The sequence below is a fragment of the Electrona antarctica genome, assembly GCF_951216825.1.
Source record: "Electrona antarctica genome assembly, chromosome: 16".
Taxonomy (NCBI): domain Eukaryota; kingdom Metazoa; phylum Chordata; class Actinopteri; order Myctophiformes; family Myctophidae; genus Electrona; species Electrona antarctica.
Window position 1 is genome coordinate 40,106,889 of NC_136797.1, and position 23,974 is coordinate 40,130,862.

General features: G+C 41.7%; 2 protein-coding genes across 4 annotated transcripts in view; one reads left to right on the top strand and one right to left on the bottom strand.

Annotated features, from left to right (window-relative positions):
• The window catches only part of LOC306940117 (serine/threonine-protein kinase NIM1-like), an 805,056-nt gene that overhangs the window by 581,310 nt on the left and 199,772 nt on the right, over nucleotides 1–23,974 (top strand). The gene's annotated exons all lie outside the window — the stretch shown is intronic.
• tjp2a (tight junction protein 2a (zona occludens 2)) overlaps nucleotides 1–23,974 on the bottom strand; it is a 75,045-nt gene that overhangs the window by 50,436 nt on the left and 635 nt on the right. The window contains exons 2-3 of one of the 3 annotated variants that reach the window (XM_079525093.1): nucleotides 14,010–14,115; nucleotides 765–818 (exon numbers count right to left, since the gene is read on the bottom strand). In XM_079525093.1, the coding sequence (XP_079381219.1) occupies nucleotides 765–818; nucleotides 14,010–14,012 (57 nt within the window). In that variant the 5' untranslated portion in view covers nucleotides 14,013–14,115. Of the gene's footprint in view, nucleotides 1–764; nucleotides 819–10,769; nucleotides 10,969–14,009; nucleotides 14,116–23,974 lie in introns of those variants that run through there. The other 2 variants (XM_079525092.1, XM_079525091.1) reach the window with 2 other exon arrangements.

Consider the following 23,974-nt stretch of genomic DNA (forward strand, 5'->3'; position numbering starts at 1 on the left):
GAGGATGTGACTGTAATGGATTCAATGACCAATCAGAAAATAATGGATAGTTTCAGCAGGCCTACTCAGGAGGATGTGACTGTAATAATGGATAGTTTCAGCAGCCCTACTCAGGACGATGTGACTGTAATGGATTCAATGACCAATCAGAAGATAATGGATAGTTTCAGCAGCCCTACTCAGGAGGATGTGACTGTAATGAAGATAATGGATAGTTTCAGCAGCCCTACTCAGGAGGATGTGACTAATGAAGATAATGGATAGTTTCAGCAGCCCTACTCAGGAGGATGTGACTGTAATAATGGATAGTTTCAGCAGCCCTACTCAGGAGGATGTGACTGTAATAATGGATAGTTTCAGCAGCCCTACTCAGGAGGATGTGACTGTAATAATGGATAGTTTCAGCAGCCCTACTCAGGAGGATGTGAAGATAATGGATAGTTTCAGCAGCCCTACTCAGGAGGATGTGACTGTAATGGAGATAATGGATAGCTTCAGCAGCCCTACTCAGGAGGATGTGACTGTAATAATGGATAGTTTCAGCCGCCCTACTCAGGAGGATGTGACTGTAATAATGGATAGTTTCAGCCGCCCTACTCAGGAGGATGTGACTGTAATAATGGATAGTTTCAGCAGCCCTACTCAGGAGGATGTGACTGTAATAATGGATAGTTTCAGCAGCCCTACTCAGGAGGATGTGACTGTAATAATGGATAGTTTCAGCAGCCCTACTCAGGAGGATGTGACTGTAATGTAGGACTCACCCTGTGCAAGGTTACAGTGTAGGCCTCCCACACGGTCTCCTCCATGACTGGGTTCTGTGGAGAGAAACCAGAAGAAGATTACAATCGTTGATCAGATTTCACACAACAGATTAATCATGTATTATGTACACGATGTGGCAACACACAGCTTGCACAGTAATAAAGGTGTTGGTGTTCATTTAACTCTTTGAGTGTAACCAAATGGACCTGTACTGCGAATCTTCATTTGGTTGCACTTGGTAGTTAGCACATTCTGAATCAATACAGAGGGTTAACCGTGTTCATTACACAACACAACTATGAGTTGAAGATGAATTGACTCACAAATAATTGTGATTAACAATTAAATTGTGTTGTTGGCATTGAACATCGGAACATATGAATAAATACAAAAAATGCACAGGGCACATGACAAATAACTGAAATATAGAAAATTATTAGCGACATATTCAACATTTTTATTTTTAAAGGTTCAAATAATTGCATAAATAGCTGATCTACAAGCTTATATATAGCTTATTGTAAGCCCGTAGATCAGCTATTTCAGCTTTGTTTTAATGTATGAACATTTTTCAACATGGAAACAATTAGGACAAAATAATTGCAATTATGTCAAATAAGTGTGATTAGACAATTATGTAATAATTGTGACAGGCATAACTATGAGCTTTCAATTCAGTGCGTTTGTTTGTTTAGACAGTTTAGCGTAGAGACGAGAAACCAAGGGGGCAGCGAGATGGAACACTGGTCAGTAACCGTCCGGGATCGAAGTATCGAACCAATGACGATGACGTGGTTCACCTGCTGAACTGGTACAGAGACCCGAGATGTTTGAATTAATGCCCATGAGAAAACCAGCAAACACAGGAGAATCTGCAATTTCTCATTCAAAGTCCACAACGTGGTACACACTGTTGCGATCAAAATAAACACATGTCGAAGCTCAAGCTACACACCCCTATGATGTCACATGATACATGTGCAACGACTTCAGCAAAATGTAAACAGCAACCAGCCAGCAATAAACGCAACTGAAGTCAATACCAATGGTTTTCGAAAATAAACATTCCATTAAATTTAAAACACATTGTTAACCAAGTTCTAACACAAATGTACCTGTAGATCCATTTTGAAAACAGATAAGAAAACATATCTTAAGCTCACCATTTTGTCAAAGAACTTAAGCAACCACATCCTTAAGCATCCACACTACTACTGATAATATTATAATACGGCTTTGTCACTTGTCCTCCTTCCAAACAGTGGACAACATGTGCACATCTCATTTTGGGATGGAAGCTCTTCGACTTGACCCTTTCCAAAAAAAAGTCAAATAATATGTATCCGACAGCGTCCATGTCAGCCTTGGCATGCCACCGAAAATCGGAGTGGCATGCATCCGAGACAAGTGGAATCATCGTCACACTCACAAGTTCCTGGAGGATGCTGATGGTCCTGACCGCGTGGGACCACTTCTTGTGCAGGCTAAGGACGGCCTTCATCCCTACCGTAGTAGTGGGTTCCTGCCTACCCTGTTAGTGTCTCTTCTCCCGGGCTTTGCCACCAGCGGGGGTCTGGTGGTGAACAGCTTGCTCCATGCTCACAGCACCCACTACCAACTCAAGCCTGCGTCTATCCGCCTGCCTGCCCGGCTGCCTTTGACGTAAGAGGGATTCTTTCTGCTGGCCTATATTCAGTGCAAATCCCACCGTCAGTCCGCTGCATAAATACGCACACACACACAAACACACACGCACGCGCACTGACTAATACACGCATGCACAAGCACACAAACTCTCTGTGGAGCGGACCACATGCACTCAGGCGTTGATTAAATACCCAAATGCACATGCAGCAGCATCCATGTATTAAACAAAATGTGACATAGTGACTAATCAACTGATGTATGTTTGAGAATTACTACAGTATGTAAATGACCCTTTTCCCCCAGGTTATAGAGAATACATACATACTGTACATACACACAGTAAAATTGTGTTGTTGATTTAACCCAGAGTGTAAAAAAAACCCTTAAGAGTCCATTTTGACACCGATTTGTCTGTGTGTAATGTGTATAATATATAATTCTCTGTGAAGAACCACCACACAAACAGCAAGTTGGAGAGTGGCGGATATTCTTTTCAAAATGTTTTTTGGAAACTGGAGAGGAAAGTGAAATCCCTGTTTACAACTAATATCACAAGGCCCGGCTTACTGAAATGGGGGCGTGACTCTAGTTGGCAGCAGACCCGTCAAAACCCACGTATTTTTGGACTTTTAGACCTTGAGGACAACAAAAGGACCAGTGGCACTGTAGGGCAGCCAGGAAGAATTAGTCATAGACAGCAACATGCATGCTCACAAAAACATCACTTCCATGCCAAGTGAAAACAGTGGAAAAAGGTATCCAATACACGGGAGGATTATGTTTACATCAGACCATGCTAGTTTAATCAATCTAACATGCAATCGCATTGTATGGATTATAGGCTTTATAGGTTTAGGGCTTTAGATTTAGTTGAACCAGTGCAGGAACGTACCCCGCGTGCCGGTTTCTCTCTGTGTGTGTGTGTGTGTGTGTGTGTGTGTGTGTGTGTGTGTGTGTGTAAATGTCCAACATGCTGCATGTGGCTTCAGACTTGTGCAGTTGTGTTGGTGCATTTAATAAATAAATAGTGCATTTATATAGCGTCTTTATCCAAGGCACTTTACATAGATTGTTCATTACATTCACCCATTCACGCACACATTCATACAACGATGCCGGAGTAAACCATGCAAGGCACCAAGCTGCACATCGGGAGCAATAAGGGGTTCAGCGTCTTGCTCAAGGACACTTCGACACCAACTCTGGGGGAGCCTGGGATCGAAATGGGAACCTTCCGGTTCAAAAGTGGCCACTCTACCCCTGAGCCACTGCCGCCCTCGAATGCCCTTGGTGTGTTGACGCAGTGCAGTAGCTGCGTGCGTTCCGCCATCATTCGCATCATTTGGGGTCATTCGCAGGGGACGCCTACCTTCACATGTTGACTTTGCATATAATTGTGGTGCCGGTTTTGGAGAAGCGCTGATAACTTCACACTTGGCACTGCACTTGCATGAGCGCCACCGCTTTGCGACATCAGCAAGACACATGCCACCGAATGAAGGCCATTGTTTGGATTGGTTCTCGCGAAGGCCAATCATAAAACACTTTTTGGAATTTGTAGAGATAAGGTAGTGCAATAGATAGAGCAGCGATTCTCAAACGTCTTCATGTCAAGGACACCCAATTGATACGTATTTGACCATAAACCGTTAAAAAAAAATGTGCCGAGATAAGTGAACAGGAGAAGGTTTGTGTGGGTTTTGGTTTGGGGGAGGGTGGGATAGGGGATTTTTATTTTTTATTTTTATATTTTATTATGTCTGTTTAATACTTGCCCCTGGGCTTCTGTTACAAAAAACTTGAATAAAAGGATTTTGAAAAGAAAAGAAAGAAATATTCAAAATACACTATTGTCAAAGACAAAATAGCAGATCTATAACCGCCAGTATTTTCTGGGGACCCCATGATGGAACCCAAGCCCCCAGAACCACGGTAAAACAGTGAAATATGGATGTCACCTCGTGGTCAAATCCAGTGATGCGGATGTGGATTTTTTAACTAGCGGGCTATGTCGCACGCACACGCTCGCGAGAAATCACTAATTGAAATAACCTCTTTAATGTAGTAGGCCTATTTAGTAAACCACAACATTCTGTATATTAAATTGTATTCTATTTACTTGCATAATGGGGAAACTTTCGTGTTGTCATAATTATGTATTTACCTTGCAAACGTCACCTCTGGAATTAGATTTGTTCATGAATCCATCAGCCACCGCTGTGTTATCCAACTGTTTAGTTTAGACTACTTCAGACACCTAGAGTAGGCTACTTTAGCAGATCGACACAATGGACCGTCACCATTGATGTGCATATGCCTCGAAGGTCCATTTCTGTTATTTCAAGCTGTGCTTGTCGATCGGCAGGTTTCGTTAGCGAGGTTAGTGAGGTGCGAAAACTGAATGGCTGTGTGGGCTTGCGTGCATCTTCAAAACTACAGGGCTGAGGCCTTGATAGCCCTACCGTGAGCTTACCCCTGGTCAAATCTGAGAATGCATTACTTAACACATTTAAAACGCTGCTGCGCAAGCACATGCTTCTATAACCTGAAACGCTAGCTATTAGCCATCTGTTGGCCTCAATATTGAGGCAGACTCCTTATTTGGGGTAGTTCCTTCCGGAAGACTTTCGGATGCTTCAAACGCCACCGAGTAACTTTCATTGACATGAAAGCTGGGGGCGGGGCAGTCCAGCCTCTAGTTAAAGCTGCTATGGATAAAAAAATCTAAAACACATCTAGGGGGCCGCAATCTGCATTCAAAGATTTTCCTAGAAGCTTTGTCATTGGTCAATTTGCCTGTCTACTTCCTGATTGGTTAGTCATTTCGACCGGGTTTTTTTCGACCAATGACAAGCTTCTAGGAAAATCTTTGAATGCAGATTGCGGCCCCTAGATGTGTCACAGAGACTACGTTTTTTGGGAGCGTTTTACCCATTGCTGGCTGTCTGAATACCAAAAAAATAAATAAAAAAAAAAGGTTATTAAAATGTTTAAATATTATTGCTTATAGCAGCTTTAATATACAACTATGATGGAAACCCCTCAAGGAGCCTTTTTTGGGGGGGGAAACACTGAGTCTGTTTCAGCCTGACAGCTTCATGCAGCGTCATATTACATTTTTATCAAGTACTGACTACAGGCATAACAACAGCTAGTCACAAGGTCTTATTTCACATGCGATTGCCACCAGGCAAGCCTGCTGGCAAGGCCATGGCCTCAGGAGGAGAGTATACGGTTATGTAACACCAGTGTCAGATTGATGTGGTCAGATCAGCAGCGGGGGCAGTGTCTTGAGTGTACAGGGTTTGTTGAGGGCCCAGGTAGGGCCTGGCCTTAATTTTCGGGCCTGTTGAGAACTCTAGTTTTCACCGGCTGCCGGGCACGGCTACACTAATAACTTTGGAGCAGGCCCGTCTAGAGTTTAAATGGACAGGTATCAGTCAAAAGGGAGACGAGGAAGAATGGATGGGGAAGGATCAACATATGGAATGTCAGATTGGTCAGCTCCATATATGGAGATCTAAGGGTTTGAGGTCAGGTGTACAGTTGCTGGCCAATATTGATGACATCAGGGATCCCATATATGGGCTTAATATTGGGATCTCCAGCCATGATGTCCTGTGATGTCACGAAGCATTACCATATATGGTCATGCCGCAGCCTGGGGTGACCAACCAACCAAGCAACTGACTGACTGACTGACTGACTGACGGGAAATGCACGATTTCATAGTAAATGCGACCTGCAGTCGCAATAAACCTGTCAGTGATTACGAAGCCTAAACAGAAATAGAAATGGTAACGTTCCAATGTTTGAAGCAAAAAAAACACAATCACAAATCACAATTATTTGTGTGACAAATAATCATCAACTTAAATGTGTAATCATGACAGCCCTACTACCAGTTTATCATGGAGAGAGAGTGTGTGAGTGAGTGAGCTAGCGAGCGTCTGATTTCAATATGTCGGAAATTATGTTAGATAACAATTTCACCTCAACATTATATTATACAAAGTGTACTGTACACACACACACACACACACACACACACACACACACATTCAGAAATTGTAACCAACAGCCATTTAAGCCCTATACTCGCATGACATAGCAAAATTATAGCAGATCTACAAGCTCATAATGCGTTGCATAAATAATAGCTCATGATAGCTTGTAGATCTGCAATGTTTTTTCTATTTTTTTAAGTATTAACAGTGATGGTGCGCTCCACAACGATGTCACTTGTGGGAGTTAGCTATGGTTTAATGCGACAGGTTTAAAAAGTCACGCTGTCCACTGCCGAAAGACTTTGAACATCCTGTTCCCACTTTCACTCACTCCTCTCTGCCTTCTCCCTCTCACTAACCACTGCTTAAACCTCTTTCTAACCCAAGGAAGCTCTTCTCCACTTTCTCCTCCCTCCTTAAGCCCCCTCCCCCCACTCAACCTGCATCCCTCACTGCTGATGTTTTTGTCAACTACTTCGAGAAGAAGGTTGATATCAGGGAGCTCCTTTCCCCCCCTCCCTCAAAGTGGCATCTGGCTCAACCAACACTAACCCCAACATACCATGCATGTCCTCCTTCTCTCCTCTTTCCCTAGACGAGGTCCTACAACTAGTAACATCCACTAGACCTACCACCTGTCCATCTAGACCCTGTCCCGTCTCCAATCTTCCAGACCATCGCACTTGATCTGCTCCCCTTCATCACCTCCATCATCAACACCTCAGTAACCTCAGGCCGCGTCCGATCTGCCCTCAAGTCTGCCAGAGTAACACCACTCCTCAAGAAACCAACCCTTGACCCCTCAGATGTCAAGAACTACAGACCGGTATCACTCCTTTCATTTCTTTCTAAAAGCATTGAACGTGTTGTCTCCAACCAGCTCTCTCTCCATCTCTCACAGAACAACCTGCTGGATCCCAACCAGTCCGGATTAAAAACAAAACACTCTACAGAAACTGCCCTGCTGGCAGTCACAGAAGCACTACATGCTGCCCAGGCTGCTTCCCACTCTGCAGTACTGATTCTCCTCGACCTATCAGCAGCATTTGACACAGTGAACCACCAGCTGCTCCTAGACACCCTAGCTAGCGGATCTAGGCACCGGTGGTTCTCCTCCTACCTCACAGACCGGACCTACCAGGTTTACAGGAATCTGTACTCGGTCCCCTCCTTTTCTCACTGTACACTAAACCCTTGGCACTATCATCTCTGCTCACAATATATCCTATCACTGCTATGCCGATGACAGACAACTGTTTCCATCCTTCCCCCCCCCCTCTGCCACTCAGGTGGAAGAGCGCATCACTGCATGCCTGGCTGACATCTCACAGTGGATGTCCTCCAACCACCTCAAGCTGAACCCAGACAAGACTGAGCTTCTCTTCTTCCCAGCTAAGTCCTGCCCTATGCGGGAGCTAACTATTTCCGTAGACAACGCCCTGGTAACGTCTGTCCCAACAGCCAGGAACCTTGGAGTTGTCCTGGACAGTCAGCTCTCGTTCAAAACAGCTGTCACTCGATCCTGTAGGTTCACACTCTATAACATACAACAACGAATTAGACCATTCCTCACCCAGGAATCATCCCAGCTCCTAATCCAGACAACAGTCTTGTCAAAACTCGACTATTGTAACTCCCTCCTTACTGGCCTACCGGCATGTGCACTTAAGCCTCTCCAACTGATCCAAAATGCTGCAGCTCGCTTGGTCTTCAACCAGCCAAAATTCTCAGCACGTCATAGTACATAATGTATAGCATAGTAGTATATATGTATAGTTTCATTATATAGATATTCCACTGTTACGTTCTTAGCTTACGCATGTTTCATGATAAATGCTTTTTATATATGTGATGTATTCCCATGCTTTTTTGTTCTTGCTTAATGTAAATCGCTCTGGATTAAGAGCGTCTGCTAAATGCCTAAATTGTAGTGTCCACTGTCCAAAGACTTTGAACATCCTATCACTAGTGTCCACTGTCCAAAGACTTTGAACATCCTGTCACTAGTGTCCACTGTCCAAAGTAATAGGGCTGTCACCATTACACATTTAAGTTGATGATTAATTGTCACAAGTAATTGCGATTGACAATTTAATTGTGTTTTTTTTTTGTTGCATTGAACATTGAAATGTTACAATTTGTGTTTCCGTTTTCCTTTTAGGCTTCGTAATCACAAATTGCACAGTGCAGATAGATATGACAAATAACTTAAATATACAAAGAAAACACCGACACATTTTATAATTTTGTCTTTCCAAAAGCATTCACAAAATAGCCGAAATAGTTTATCTAGTAAGCTCACAACACGCCACAAAGTGAAGCTTGCCTTGTAGATCTGCTACCTGCTTTTTATTTACAGATCAGATATTTATTTATATTTTTCAAACGATTGACGATTATCATGCAAAAATAATCTCAAATAATTGCGATTAGACGGTTATGTAATAATTGTGACAGGCCTACTCAGTAGCACTCTGTGACCTCAAGTAGCTCTGTGTTTATGTCCTGTTTGTCACCAACGAACAAAATGTCTGCCAGCTTGCGTCCAGGCCAGGGGCACTGCCCACCCTGTGCCCATGACCTTGTGTCCAGGCCAGGGGCACTGCCCACCCTGTGCCTATGACCTTGTGTCCAGGCCAGGGGCACTGCCCGCCCTGTGCCCATGACCTTACATAACCGTCTAATAGCAATTATTTGAGATAATTGCAATTATTTTTGCATAATCGTCAAAATTTAAACACGTAGAAATAGCAGATCTACAAGCTTACAACATTGCTTTTTTTTGGTATTCAGATGGCAAAAGGGGTAAAACGCTAACAAAAAAATGTAGTCTCTGTGACACACCTAGGGTAGCCTCGGTCCCAGGCTTACTCATCTGCAAAGAGAAAAGCCTGGTCACAACCCAAGGCAGAGACGGTATTGGCGGAAGTGTCGGGCCGGAACATCCGTCAGATGTATTTCCCCCGGATACGATATTTCTTCGACCAATCACAACACTTGTTTCATTCACAGAGATGTAAACAGATTTGTAAAGCGTTGACGTCATTTCCTTGAGCGGTATTTCCGCCCAAATCCCGCCCCCAGCGTGCATCTACGGGCCACAGTTTGCTTTCAAATATTTTCCTAGAAGCTTTGTCATTGGTTAAAAAAAAAAACCTGCAGAAATGACTAACCAGTCAGAAGTAGACAGGCAAATCAACCAATGACAAAGCTTCTAGGAAAATCTTTGAATGCAGAGTGTTTTACCCATTGCTGGCTGTCTGAATACCAACGACAAAAAGGAATTAAAATGTTGAGATATTATTGCTTATAGCTAGCCTACTTTAAAATCGTTAATCACAATTATTTGTGTGATAATTAATTAGCAACTTAGATTTGGAATCGTGACAGCCCTATGGAGGAGCACAAGCCAAATATAGAACTCCCAAAACACTTTGTGGGCCTATCTGACATGTTGTATTGAAGTGTTTTGGAATGATTGGAACTTGCCCAGTCACCCATCCTTCCTGTCCCCACAGAAATAGAAATAGCCTAATAGTCAGTCTTGCACGGCACCGCGCACGCACGCACGCACGCGCACACGCACACACACACACACACACACACACACACACACACACACACACACACACAGCAAAAAAGAAGAAAAAGAGGGGGACAATGAATTTGCTCAGCTCAGCATCTGAATCTGTCTTGACAGATTAATATACCACTTAAATGTGGTACATTGTACTAGTCTGCCCTCTTTTGGTAGAACAGCTACATTGCATGGGAAGGCCCATGACAATAGAATGCACGCACACTAAAGAAAATGAGACTCCAATCAAGTCACACACACACGCATAATGGTATTAAATTAAAATGAATACTACTAGCCGCTACTACTCTGTGGGTTAAAGTTATAAACCATGGCTGCCACATGAGAGGACAAACAGTTTTTGACATAAACAAACATACGTTTCTTTGAATAAACCCAAGGTGACGTACAAGAATGGAGCTTTTGGCTACAGGCCAACAACAATAGATGGCCAAGTTAGCTTGCGGAGATCAGATATCCGACACAACAACAAGTATGAGAATACGGCGATCATTCTACAAGAGCAAGTTAGCGCTACATAAAATGAGTCTGTCATATTAATTCACATTAATAACAGGCTAGTGCAAAGTTTTGGCATCCAAGCAAGCAGCAGGTGCATGTAACGGTCGTTACTGTTGTTAAGGAACGATTTATTAACATGTATACCACGTTTAACAAGCCTACAGTGAAGTCAAATAACATTGTGCAACAACTTTCTTTTACGTGTAGGCCTACACCACGTTCTAGTAAATTAACGTTTCTTTTTTACTTACATTGAAATATTGAGTAGCATATCTGCTCAACGAGAACAGACCCCCTCCGTTCACTGGCATGGTACGTACGTGGTGCACTTTTATTATAGTTCCAACTGGACGTGTACAAGTCTAATATACCAAAACTATAAAATGCTCTCGATCTCTGCAGTCGGTATGAATTAATCAGCTCAATATGTATAGGCTACATATCTGAACCGCATCGCTTAGCCTACTTTTCGACAGTTAACCGAAAACATGAAGATTACCAACAGAAAAACTTAGCGCCGACTCTCCCCTGGGGGCTTAGAATATACCAACACAAAGGACGGGGGTGGAACTGCGATACATTGTACAATACCCCACTTCCCCCACAAAAAAAGAAAAGAAAAAAAGCGGTAATATATATTGGGAAATTAGACAGTTAAAATAGACAATATTAAGCACAGATACAAATACAAACTCAACAGAACTACTACGTGGTTTCTAAAGAAGGCTAGATCAGATGGATCGCTCCAAAAATTCCCATCGATTTTTCGGGACCCCGCTGTGACCCCGATGCCAGACAGGAGGACACTCACACTACAAAACACACGCGCGCGTGTGCGTGTGTGTGTGTGTGTGTGTTTTTCAAATGGCCGAAATTGGCTGAAGTGGTTCATGCAGCCTATGTTTTTTATCAAAATCTACAAAGTAACTAGTAGCCTATAACTAAAGTTTTTAAATAATTGTAGTGGAGTAAAAGTACAATATTTGGAACCGAGATATAGAGTAGAAGAAGTATATAGATAGAAGTATCTGAAATTGGAAATACTCAAGTAAAGTAGGACTACAAATACCTCAAAAATGTACTTAAGTAAATATACTTCGTTACTTTCGACCACTGGTATAGCAGTATAGTATAGTAGCCATCTAACAGAAGAGTTACGATATTGAGGGGGCAGAAACCGAGCGCTCGAGCGCTCTTCATGCAGCCTGAAAGGGGGACAAGCTGGAGTTTGAAATACATTGTTTTCAACAAGGGCGGCGCAAATAAGAGCAATTTTAGGCATGTGTCATGATGTGTGCAACATGCCAACTGTTTTAAAGTATTGTACAGTAACAACTAAAGTCTCTGTAATGTTTATGTTGTACTACAAAACAATCTAAAATAAAGGGATTTAAGATCATTACAGCTGGGCTGCCTACTTCCGGTCCAGGACTTGTCCCCATTCTCAATAGAAGTCTATGTAGAAGAGCCACCTGCCATTGGACTGGCCCCATGAAGTGAACAGAGTTTTCGTAACTCTGCCTAACTCTGAAACAACACCAATACAAAACTTCTGCGCCTATGTCATGTTTTCTAAGCCCTTACATCTAGTTGAGTCATTGAAGAATCCCAGGACAACAAGTGCCCATCAATGAGAACCACATTGTAATGCAAAGCAGACTTCCTGTCCTGAATCATTTGTGTCAGTAAATGAAACTTCCATTGACAAGAAATATCTTTCTGGTTAATCATCTGCTCAATGTGTGTCACTGTGTGACGGTGGGGGGGGGGGGGTATGTGTGTGTGTGCGAGGAGGGGCATTGTCCCATTCAAATAGAACAATAGCCTTGAACATGTCTAGAAACTGTAGACAGGCTAGCACTGTCTGGCCATGCAACAAAGAAACTATAGGCAAAATGTATACTTTCATCCGACATTTACATGCATTGTATGCACATTTGCATCTTATAGACGGGCAATGACCCCTTTTCCTCTGTTTATCTCCTTTTTAATGGACATGGTATGTTGTCAACATACCATGTAATGGATAAATGCACACTGATCATTTTTACAGCACCGTTTCCCAAACAGTGGGTAATAATTATTTCGAAACATTTAAAAGAAATCATTTCCATGCGTTTTCATGAATTAAAAACAAATTAAATGTTTTTTTTTCTCTCAGTAATTTCAAGAAGATATAAAATAAAAATAAAATAAATTACATGAATTAGAAAACAAATGTACAGAAAATAGCCAATCTACAAGCTCAGGAAGAAACACGTTGTGAGCTTGTAGATCTGCTATTTTCACTAGCTTGGGTCCCCGGGAAAGTTTTACAGCGCAGAGCAGTGGTTCCCAAACGTTTTAGCTCGAGGGCCAAAGGAGGAATTTAATGTCTACTCTAGTGTCTACCTCTTATTTTAGGTATGAAATTTTGGATTTTGTTTGATTTAGTACGTTTTGAAATAATAGTATATTGGAAAAAGTCTCCAGATCTCCACTAGGCCTAATAGCCATTGTTTATGTTACAACCTATCTTGTTATGGTTCAGTTTGTCCTTGAAGCAGCCACAGTATAACTATGTTTCTCTGTCCTGTGCTCCTGGCAGAACTACCGTACCGCTGACCTGAGTGTTATTGTACTTCTACCCATGATATCGTACATAAAGCATAAACATCCCCACCTGTGAATATAGAGGGTATGCAGTATGCACAAAGTGAGTGGCAAATCGAGTGCACAGTTATTGGCAAAGTGAGTTTAACGTAGTTTAATGCAATCAAATGGGACTTTTCAGTTTGTATGTATGAGCTGTCAAAGCCAGAAAGTTGTTTTTTGCCACTCAGTAGGCGTTCCCACATAACGTCCAGGTATGATGATGACGTCACGTGCATATACTCTATTCTCTCGAATCCTATATTGCCTCGATTGATTGATTGATCCAGGATTCTCTTCCACCACAGGAAACACTGGTGTAAAGGTCCAAATAAACCAATAACACACAGACATACAACGTTTTGACAACAGTAACATTAATATAGCGGAGTAGCTGTGTGTAGACTAGCCTCGGAAACCCAGACGGTTTCTTTTCAGGGAGAAAAAAAAAGTCTGGGTCCGAGTCCACTTCAATTCGGCATAGAGTAGCGCAAACATCTCACTCTCTGCTGATTTCTGATCGTCTGCACCTTTGTTAAATTGACACACGCACACATGTACACACACACACACACACACACACACACACACTCCTCTCTCTCTCTGTCGCTCTAAGTAATTAGTCTCATGTCGCGCAGCTGCGCATAGTTTCTCCCGGCGGATCCTGCCGGGAGCTGCCTATGCCATAAAAAGCATAGGTGAGTTCCAGGCTATGTGTAGACAGACAAATACCACATAGTAGTGATATATTATTGTTATTGGACAGTACCGTCAATGTAGCCGAATAGCTGTGTGTAGAATAGACAGACAAATACCACAAAGGAGTCAACTATATTATTATTATTATTATTGTACAGTACCATCAATATAGCAGATATAGCAGAGTAGCTGCGTGTAGACAGGCGGCGGAGGCACAGGTAGTGGGCGTCTCTCGTACTTTTCCAACAGAACTCCCAGTGACGGTCCCTGTAAGACGGAAAGACACGTAGTTTATTTGGTTATTTTCTTTATTTGTTGTTAGGACCCCCCTTTGGATGCCACCCGAAGCACAGCTAGGCCTGACTCACACCTTCGCATCTAGCATACAACATTGTTGGATGCTAGATGCATGGGACTTGTTTACTGATGCAAGCTCGCAATGCATTTCAAATGGAAGTCACATGGTTTGACACAACATTTGTGTTGTACGGCTTTCGGCTGTGTTTCGATTGCCCCCCACAAATGTTGTGTCAAACCATGTGACTCCCATTGGAAATGCATTGTGAGCTTGCATCTATCAGTCAATAAGTCTCATGCATCAGCTATACATCAATCTGTTGCGAAGGTGTGAGTCAGGCCGTAGTCTTCCTGGGGTCCACATAATAAACAAACAATAAAAACACAGTTGAAAAACAAAACAAAGAAAAAAAAGACACATTTACATCATGAAATGTTATAGTAGAGAAATTATAAAAGAGGCAAGAAAAACCATGCAAATACATAACATAAATTAAACTACTAAACTACAAATAAATGGCAAACCTGAGACTGCTAATGACGAAATGATGACTGACTACATAAAAAGTACTATAAACTCATAATATATTGTAGTACTACTTCACGGTACAACACAGTGATTTGCAGACAGCACAGCAAGCAGAGCCCAATAAACAGCTCAAAATAAACACTAAATATGACAGATAATGAAAAATAAACTAATGAACAACAGACAGCAATGAGCAATCCATAGGTGTTTACTGTTAGGTACAACTTGCCTATAGGGTGCAATAAACAGTTTTATCAGGACAATAAGGTTGTAATCATGCATGTCTAAAGACAGCTCTCACCTCAAGTAAACAGAAGTGAGAGCCGTTTTATAGTAAAAGTCCTAGAAATGTTAAATAATGAATTGGATTGCAATGTAAAAAAATAGTCACAGGGATATTCACCATTGGAAACAGTATGATTTTAATCAATTGATTATGTATTGATTTTACTTTTTTTTTTATTATATATATATATATATATATATATGTTTTTAGAAACAAGACCCATTTTTAGTAACAGATTTCTCCTCCTTTGCTTGCCTTGAACGTTGAAAACTCTCAAAGTTCATTCAAACTGTGTTTGTGGTTCAATGGTTCAGCGTGTACAAGAAAACACAAAGCAATGGCAGTTTGACCAGGTGATTAACCCATCAAATGCCAAGATAAACACACACACACACACACACACACACACACACACACACACACACACACACACACACACACACACACACACACACACACACACACACACACACACACACACACACACACACACACACACACACACACACACACACACACACACACACACACACACACACACACACACACACACACAGTCGCATGCATGCATGCACTGTATGCACATGCAAGCAAACTTACAAGGGTCTGTGTTCCAAAATGCAGCGGTTTGGATAATAAAACATAACGTAAGTTTGTCCTTTATTATTTCAAAGTCATTAAACCAGCTAAACCCACCTAAAACATTGTCAGTGTACATTTGAACAAGTTACTATTTTCTAAACATCAGTTCAGAGTGTGATATTATGGCAGGCTATAAATTAGTATAATCTTTGCAGTACTGTAATATGTTGTTTTTTTCCCTTCTCTTCTCCCATTTTGAAAAAATGGGAGAAGAGAGTGTACAATCTCAAATCAAGTGTACAATCTCAAATCAATGTTAAAGGAACATTGAGGATTTTACAGAGTATATATTGTATTATGGAAATACAATTTAGGCATTTAGCAGATGGTCCAAAGCTACTTACAGTAGGCAAGGACAACACATCATGGTAATACATCAAATACATAGAAATAGTCATCAAGGATCATAAGCAAGCTAAGAACTAAAATCTAACGTCAGCTAAGAGCTAAACATCCATCTAACTTTAGAATATCTGTACAATGAAACTATAAGTATACACTACAGTGACTAGACTGCTATGTCTACACAATATGCTATAAATCGAGGCTAGGGCAAGTGCTACGGGCTAATTTGGAGTCTGAAGGCGAGTTTCAGACTATGGTGGAAGATTAAGCCGTTCAACAGAAAAGCTCTAAGTGAGTGTCTAATTGTAAGTAGACAGTGAAGCTTTAGTTTGGATGCTTTTACCCAGCATCAACCTGGTTCCATACACAATGATGGTTAAATGGTACATTATTATTAATCCATTAAGACTATAGAGACCAGATTCTACAAAATGTCTTCCAAGTTTACTGAAAAACGTATCAGTGGTGCTCAAACTTTTTCATGTCAAGGACCCCCAGAATTATCTGTATTTGGCCGCGGAAAATATGTTGTTCCAGGGACCTCCAGAAGCAAATTCAAAGACTTGCACAGATTTTCACAATTTTTCAAAAGTAGCAGATCTACAAGTTCATAGGGCACTCAGTGCCGCACTATGAGCTTGTATATCTGCTAATTTTCAACAGCTAAAGTTTAAAATAATGGTTAAAGTGGTGAAAAGCAAAGGTGCCTATTTTGAGTACATCAATGAAAACCTTTGATTCTGTGAGATTCTTTTTTTAAATAATTCATTATATGATATACTACATTTAATAAATATCCTTTGAATAGCGGTTTTCATTTTTCTTTCTTCACAGAATCAAAGGTGTCATGAATGATTCACCGGGATCCTGGATTCTAGGCTTAAAATAATCTATATAAATATTTTAGTAAATCTCTCTGGGAAAAAACATGCCCACTGCTATGCTCTACATACAGTAGGTGAAAAGTAAAAAGAAAGAAAGAAAGAAAAATCAAGAAAAAAATAACGTTAAAAAAACAGATTCAGAACAGCCATCTACACTATTCGTTGTACGATGGATGAAGTATGTCACAGTACAATTGGAAAACCAGTACGATTGAAAAAGGTGTACTCGGAATCGCCGACCGAGGCGCGCCGTCTGAAGGTGACGTGAGCCGCGAGAGGCACCGCCGCGCAGAGTAAGCTCAGGCGAGCAAGTCGCCGTGCCGGGCGTTGTGACGTCGCCTTCAGACGACTCAGCGCCGTCCAAGGTTATGTACCGACAGGGACAGAATCACCCCGCCGTGGGGGAGCACGGGAGGTGAACTCGTAGAAAACGAGCACTCCTTTTTCAATCTGACTGTTTTTTTTTCTTTCAATCATACTGTAAAATACACAGTAGGGCTTAAGTGATTAAGTGTTGACCTTGCCATGGTCTCTTGACTTCTTAAACTAACCATCTTGTTCTCGGGACTTAAGCAGTGTCTGGATGTAAACAGCTGGCTGCCACCCACCACCCACATGCTGAACTACAATGTACGATAAATGCTGAAGCCGTGTATGGCGTACATTATACTGTATATTCCTCTGGGTGTGAAGCTGACATTTAAAGGACCTGGTGATCCATCTCAAATCTCAACCACCAAAACATATCATTTATCTTCTCCACTTCAAGATGCAACATCAGAAAATAAGGTGGGGTTCGTTTTTTTTATCTTTTGAAAGAAATAGTAAATGAAAACAATAGATATTTATATACTCTTCCAAAATTGTGTTGGAAGAGGAGAGGTGTGTATAATACTGTAGTCTTGCTCTCTGACCCCAATCACCAACATGCTGGAACACGTGGTGTACGCTGCTAAGCTCAAACATGGTTTTGCTCAATAAAGAAATGGCAGTGGTTCAGAAATTAGGTTTTAATGCATTCAATGAAACGTCTGGCTGGACACGCATGCAAAACAGGAACCTAACTGTAGAAAGAAAGAAGTTCTCAAGTCCTCAAACTTCCAGAAAGTAGCCTATCCAAGATTAAACGTGCTGGCCTTTGTATGCTCTAAATATTGCTTTGACGCTTCAACCATGATTTAAAGTCAGACGTTCTTTCAAAAATGCTTTTAAAGAAAATTGTAGTACTGAAAACTCTGTAGCCCGTAAGCCCGTTAGGTTTGTATTGTTACTATAAAGGAATATGCATTACGTGCTATTTTGCTGTTAAAATAAGTGTACAAAGGTCTACTGTCTGTGATCATTGCTATATAGGATAGACTTATTAGACTAGTCCAAAGAGTTTGTTCAGCAACAGGGGTCTTCCAGTCTCTCCAGCTCTTTAGTAAACAGAAAACACAACATTTTATCCAAATCAGGAAAGAGAACTCTTACAGTGCAATAAAGTGAACAAAAATATTTTCTGTTTATGGAGAAAGGGAGAGACCCCCGTTACTGAAAAAACACTCCATTTACTATCTGAATATAGAGCTGTAACTTTTTCACAAAACAGATATAAACAATACAGCCACAGGTACTGAACTGCAACCTACAGTTCATTAAGTGTGCAGTTACGTCCTAAAAACACTGTATACAAATGGATGTTACACACACACACACACACACGCACGACGCACGTCACTCACCGTGGGGGTCTCACTCTCCACATTTTCCTGCCAGGGGGTATCATGTCCGGCTTGTTAAGAGGGACGACCCCCATGGCCGCCTGCATTAAGGTAATGAACTTCTTGAACTTCATCTTCACCACGTTCAGCCACAGCTGTGTGTGTGTGTGTGTGTGTGTGTGTGTGTGTGTGTGTGTGTGTGTGTGTGTGTGTGTGTGTGTGTGTGTTCCCACCAGCTCTACACCGTCCGAAAGTAGTCCACCACGCTTGTCAGTGCTGCACACACCCTCACCGTCATCAATGACATCCCATCTTCTTCAAGTGTACCGTCGCCGGCATTATAGCCACAAGAACCCTGGTGCCCCTATTCTGGGCATAGCATTATAGGCGACATTCGTCAAAAACGGGCGGATATTTGGTCAAAATAGCAGAATTACGAGCCCAATCAGTAAAATATCAAAAAAATCTCCCTCAACACAGAGCTCCAGATTCCATGCATCGTCTTCTAACACACGAGCTTACAGCCTCACCAAGACTATATCCAGCCCTTCAAACCCCTCTGCCAAGCTCCTTCCCGAGTCTGGAAGAAAGGAAAAAAAAAACCTCTCTGGAAGTCGTGCTCTCTGGCACATCACTCCCATGCGAGAAGTCACGACGCCCAGTGCCTGCCAGCGACAGCAGGGGGGCTTCCCCCAATTCCTCCTGACCGGTCGTTATAGCGCCCAACTCTCTCTGACAAGAAAGACGCCCTCTTTTGGATTTCCGACGGAGGGGGGGAAAAGAAAAACAATGGCCACGTTACAGCCGTGGAATGAACGGTGCTCAGGGGATGACAGCACGTCACGGACGCTTACATAATTCCTGCAAGTTCTCCCGACTGCTGCTGGGGACATTTGGACTAATGAAAACACTGCTGCCTCTGCCACCATCATAATCATCATCAGCGCACGTTAGAAATCCTGAGTGTCGATTTCACTACCGAGTGTTCGAATGGACCCGCAGAGGGTCCCCACGTGAAATCAACCTGCATTACAATAACACTCTTGATTTGAGTGAGTGCGGCCGGCTGCAGCCGTTCGTTGGGATAATTGTGGTACTAACTAAGCCCTGACAGATCATCATAGTATGCTCTCTCCATCCATCCCCTTCTTCTATAATCTCCTATCCGGGCTTATGCTTAATTTATACTCTGTCGCACGGCCGTGTCGCTCGCGTGCCGAAAATAGCAGCTCTACAGGCTGACAACGCGTTGCGCCCATCGCGACGCATTGTCAGCAGCACGTGACGCCATCAGGCGAAGAAGCATACATCAGGCTTTAGTCTACATACAGACTGACCCTTTTTTTTCTTCGCTCGGACACACACACACACACACACACACACACACACACACACACACACACACACACACACACACACACACACACACACACACACACACACACACACACACACACACACACACACACACACACACACACACACACACACACACACACACACACACACACACACACACACACACACACACACACACACACACACGTTCCAACTGGCACCAGCTGACGGCACGCTGTCGTGTCCCGTGAGGAGGAGAGATAAATAAATAAATCATCATCATCTCCCCTCCCTGTGGTGCCCTGGTGATGAGCTGCCAGACTCTGGGACAGGTCCCCGGAGGAATTATACTCCACTACCAGCAGCATGGCTGAATGTCTGGATTATGGCTCTGATGGGTTGCCAGTGGTGTGTAAAGTACATTTACTTAAAGGTATTTTTACTTGAGTATTTCCAATTTCCAATAGTTTTACTCCACTACATCTCAGAGGCAAATTAAATATTGTACTTTTACATCACTACATTTATTTGAAAACATACTAGTTACTTTGTTTACTTTACAAAACATGCATTAACCACATCCTATATACATTTAGGCCAATTGAAAATAGCCAATCTACAAGCTCACAATGCGTCGTTTCGCTGTGGCCACACTGACACATTTAATATTTTTGTATAATTCTTATTTGCAAAAAAAAGTACAATGTAGCGGAAATAGTTGATCTGCTATTTCTGTTATTTTTGAAAAATTATTATGCAGAAATAATCAGGATTATCTCAAATAATTGCGATTAGGCGATTATGTAATTATGACAGGCCTACTCCTGGGGATGCAAATACAACTCAGCAGCGTGCTGCGAAATCTTGAGTGTCATACTGCAGTTCACAAAAACGGACACATATGGGTCCGTTTTGAGATAATCTGAGTTCGATAAACACTCTGGGTTTTACTGTGTGCAGTTAGAGATGACAACTCATTACTTATCAAAACATTACTTAAACCGTAGCTGTGGCTCAGTGGCCGAGTTGAACTGAGGAGAACAGAGTTTGTGTTCAGTTTACTATTCATTAAGGATGTGTAAAAGTGTCCAAAATGATAATGGATTACTATAATTCAATATTAGCGATTCATCGATTAACAGGAGGCAGAATCCATCCACATAAATGTTGCTTCAATCAGGCTAATGATAACAGATACCATTACCATCAATACCAATATCGCAGGCACACTTTGGTAGGCCTGTAGGCAGCCCTGTACACAATATTGCACCATATAGCATTCAAGTCACCTGCAGTAGGCCTAAACTAACAAAATAAATGGTATCATCTAAAATGTAGTTACTATGGGCAGGGTTTGGATGACAATAGCCTTTGCAACAGATTATCTGTTCATAAAAAAATATATATTTAGGCTATACATATATGCTTGTTTTTTTAATAATCAATTTTGATTCGATTAATGACTAATCGATTAAATAATGTGTAAATAATGCAATCATTAAAAGCAATTCACAATTTACATGTACACTACAGTACACACACACACCCCTTTATGATTCAAATGACAGCATTGATAATTCATGCCTTAACAGGCTTAAACAAGCCCATTATGAATGTCAAAAGTTACCAATGTGCTCTCACTCAGGCAGCCTCCAAACCCCCTCCCCCCTCTCTCTCTTTCCCCCTCCAACCGGTCAAGGCAGATGGTCGCCCACCTAGAGCCAGCTTCTATTTGAGGTTTCTACTAGCCGTTAAAAGGTGAGGGCCAGTGCCACCCTGGTGTCTCATGTGTAAGCGTGCACTGCATACCACAACAATTATATAGTGCTTCCTGCCTGCAGCTGGCACAGGCTCGATTCTGACCCGAGGCTAATTCGCTGCATGTCATCATCCCCCTCTACCCCACCTTCATGCCTCTCTCACTGTCACTATCAAGAATAAAGCAGAAATTTGGGGGAAATATGAAAGAAAGTATATAAAAAAGGAGAGGTTTTTCCTTCCCACTGTTAGCCTGGTACCCAGCCTTACTCATTCATCCGCGAAGAGAAAAGCCTGGTCACAACCTACCGGCTACCTATGGCAGAAAATGTTATGCCGAAGTGTCGGGCCGGGACATCCGTCGGACATATTTTCCCTCGGATATGCAATTTTTCGACCAATCACAACACAGATTTGTAAAGCGCCAACATCATATCCTATTATCCTTGGGCGGTATTTTGCTATTTCCACCAAAATCCCACTACTTCTGTTAAACCATTCAACCGGCTAGGTCAGGGCCCAAAAGGTAGATCGCGATCTATCAGTCGATCACAAAGCTGTATAATACATTTATATAAACAACTACCAATTCCATTTTCCCTCTCATAAATCTCATCATCTCATCTCATCAAATGGTTATCCGTGGCTCAAATGCCAAAAAAACAACTAACGAATATCGACAAGCGTATTCATAATAGAAAATAAAAAAACTAAATTATAGCTATTTTGTATGATATTATAACCTTTATTCTACAAATAATCTAGTACATTGAGACGAAGTCTCATTTGCAAGTATGGACTAGCCAGATAAGATGTATGCCGACTACAAAACACCACTCATGTGGGAGACCTTGGGGCTTTTATCCTGATATAAAACAACAGTATACAGTCAGTCATAGCGTCTTTTTCGGATGGAATTGGAAACCTCATAACAATGTCTAAAGCTGTTTAATGTGGTGTCAAATGGGCTGGGTATTTAGAGCATGTGTCGCTGTGCTAATGATGGCGTTAATCTTCTTCATCAGCGCTAATAATGACGATGTTAGTCCTCATCATTATTACATGTAGTTAATACAACTAGAGAACAATTTTGATCTGAATTTCACTGAATTCATCTATGAATTCTGGACCAAATGAGAGACCATGTCAGACCAAATCATCCAATATGAAGTTTTCTTAGAAGGTGAGGGTCCAGAGGTAAAGATCTTAGCAAGTGGGCCGGGGGGTCTGTGTGCGTGTGGCCCTAAATGCTTATCAAATTGGGGGTCTTGAAATAATGGGAAAAAAAGGAAAAGTTTGAGAATAACTAATTTACAGTATGCTAGTGTCAAATCAGCACTAAAACCGATAAATAGATACAGTAAAATGAACATGAGCAGTAAAATTCATGTTCAAACCTGCGGGGTGTCACGGCTCCAATCCAGGCCTGCCTTTAGATATCATGCTTGTCTACGCTTGCATGCAGGACTAGTCTGACATAACTGGTCAGGCATAACTTTGTGTTCCAAACTATTTGAAAAAATAAATAATAAAATTGGCTCCTTTCAACAAATAGGCTGTAATCTATAAATATATCAGATATGGTGCATCAACTTTTATAAGCTTACTTCCTAAAGAAAGGTCCCTTTAAAAATAAAAACATTATTCTGAAAGCAGTGAATAACAGACTTCATGTGCTTATATCTGTGAACATCAGCCGTATTCAGATCAAAGTATAGACTAAAGAGTATGTGATGAGACTACATTGGTGATGATCAATACATTAGTCGGTAATGTGTAATGAGCTACAGAAAATGTGACATGTGGCTACTGTACACACACACACACACACACACACAGCAAACGTGTTATTTTTTAAATAGAGTAATGATGGTACAGTTACACTGAGGTTTTAGTCAGGTACGAGGAGTGACAATGATAAGCATAATCATTCTATCATCATCACTCATATCTGATCCCGATGGTTCACAGAAAAGCATGATCAAAGAAATTTCACTGACATTTAAAATAATGTTTTAATAAACACTTAAACAGTAATTTCTATGAGCCATGCAGTGACTGTTGTCCTTTCCCAGAAGTGATATAAAAGTCGAGCAATCAATGGCTATTGTCTTTATTGCCTATGATTTGATAATGAGAAGAACATTCCTTAGTTGCAACTCATTGATTTGATGTTTGACCTACATCTAACCCTGGTCCAGTGCTAGCCCGTCTCCGGAGCTCAACCCGGGGGTCCGGAGACGGGCTAGTCCAGTGCTTACAGCGAGTCTCTCTCGCTGTAAGCACTGGACCAGGGCTAACCTACATCATGCAGTGTTTACTACTACACCCTACAGGTAGCCAT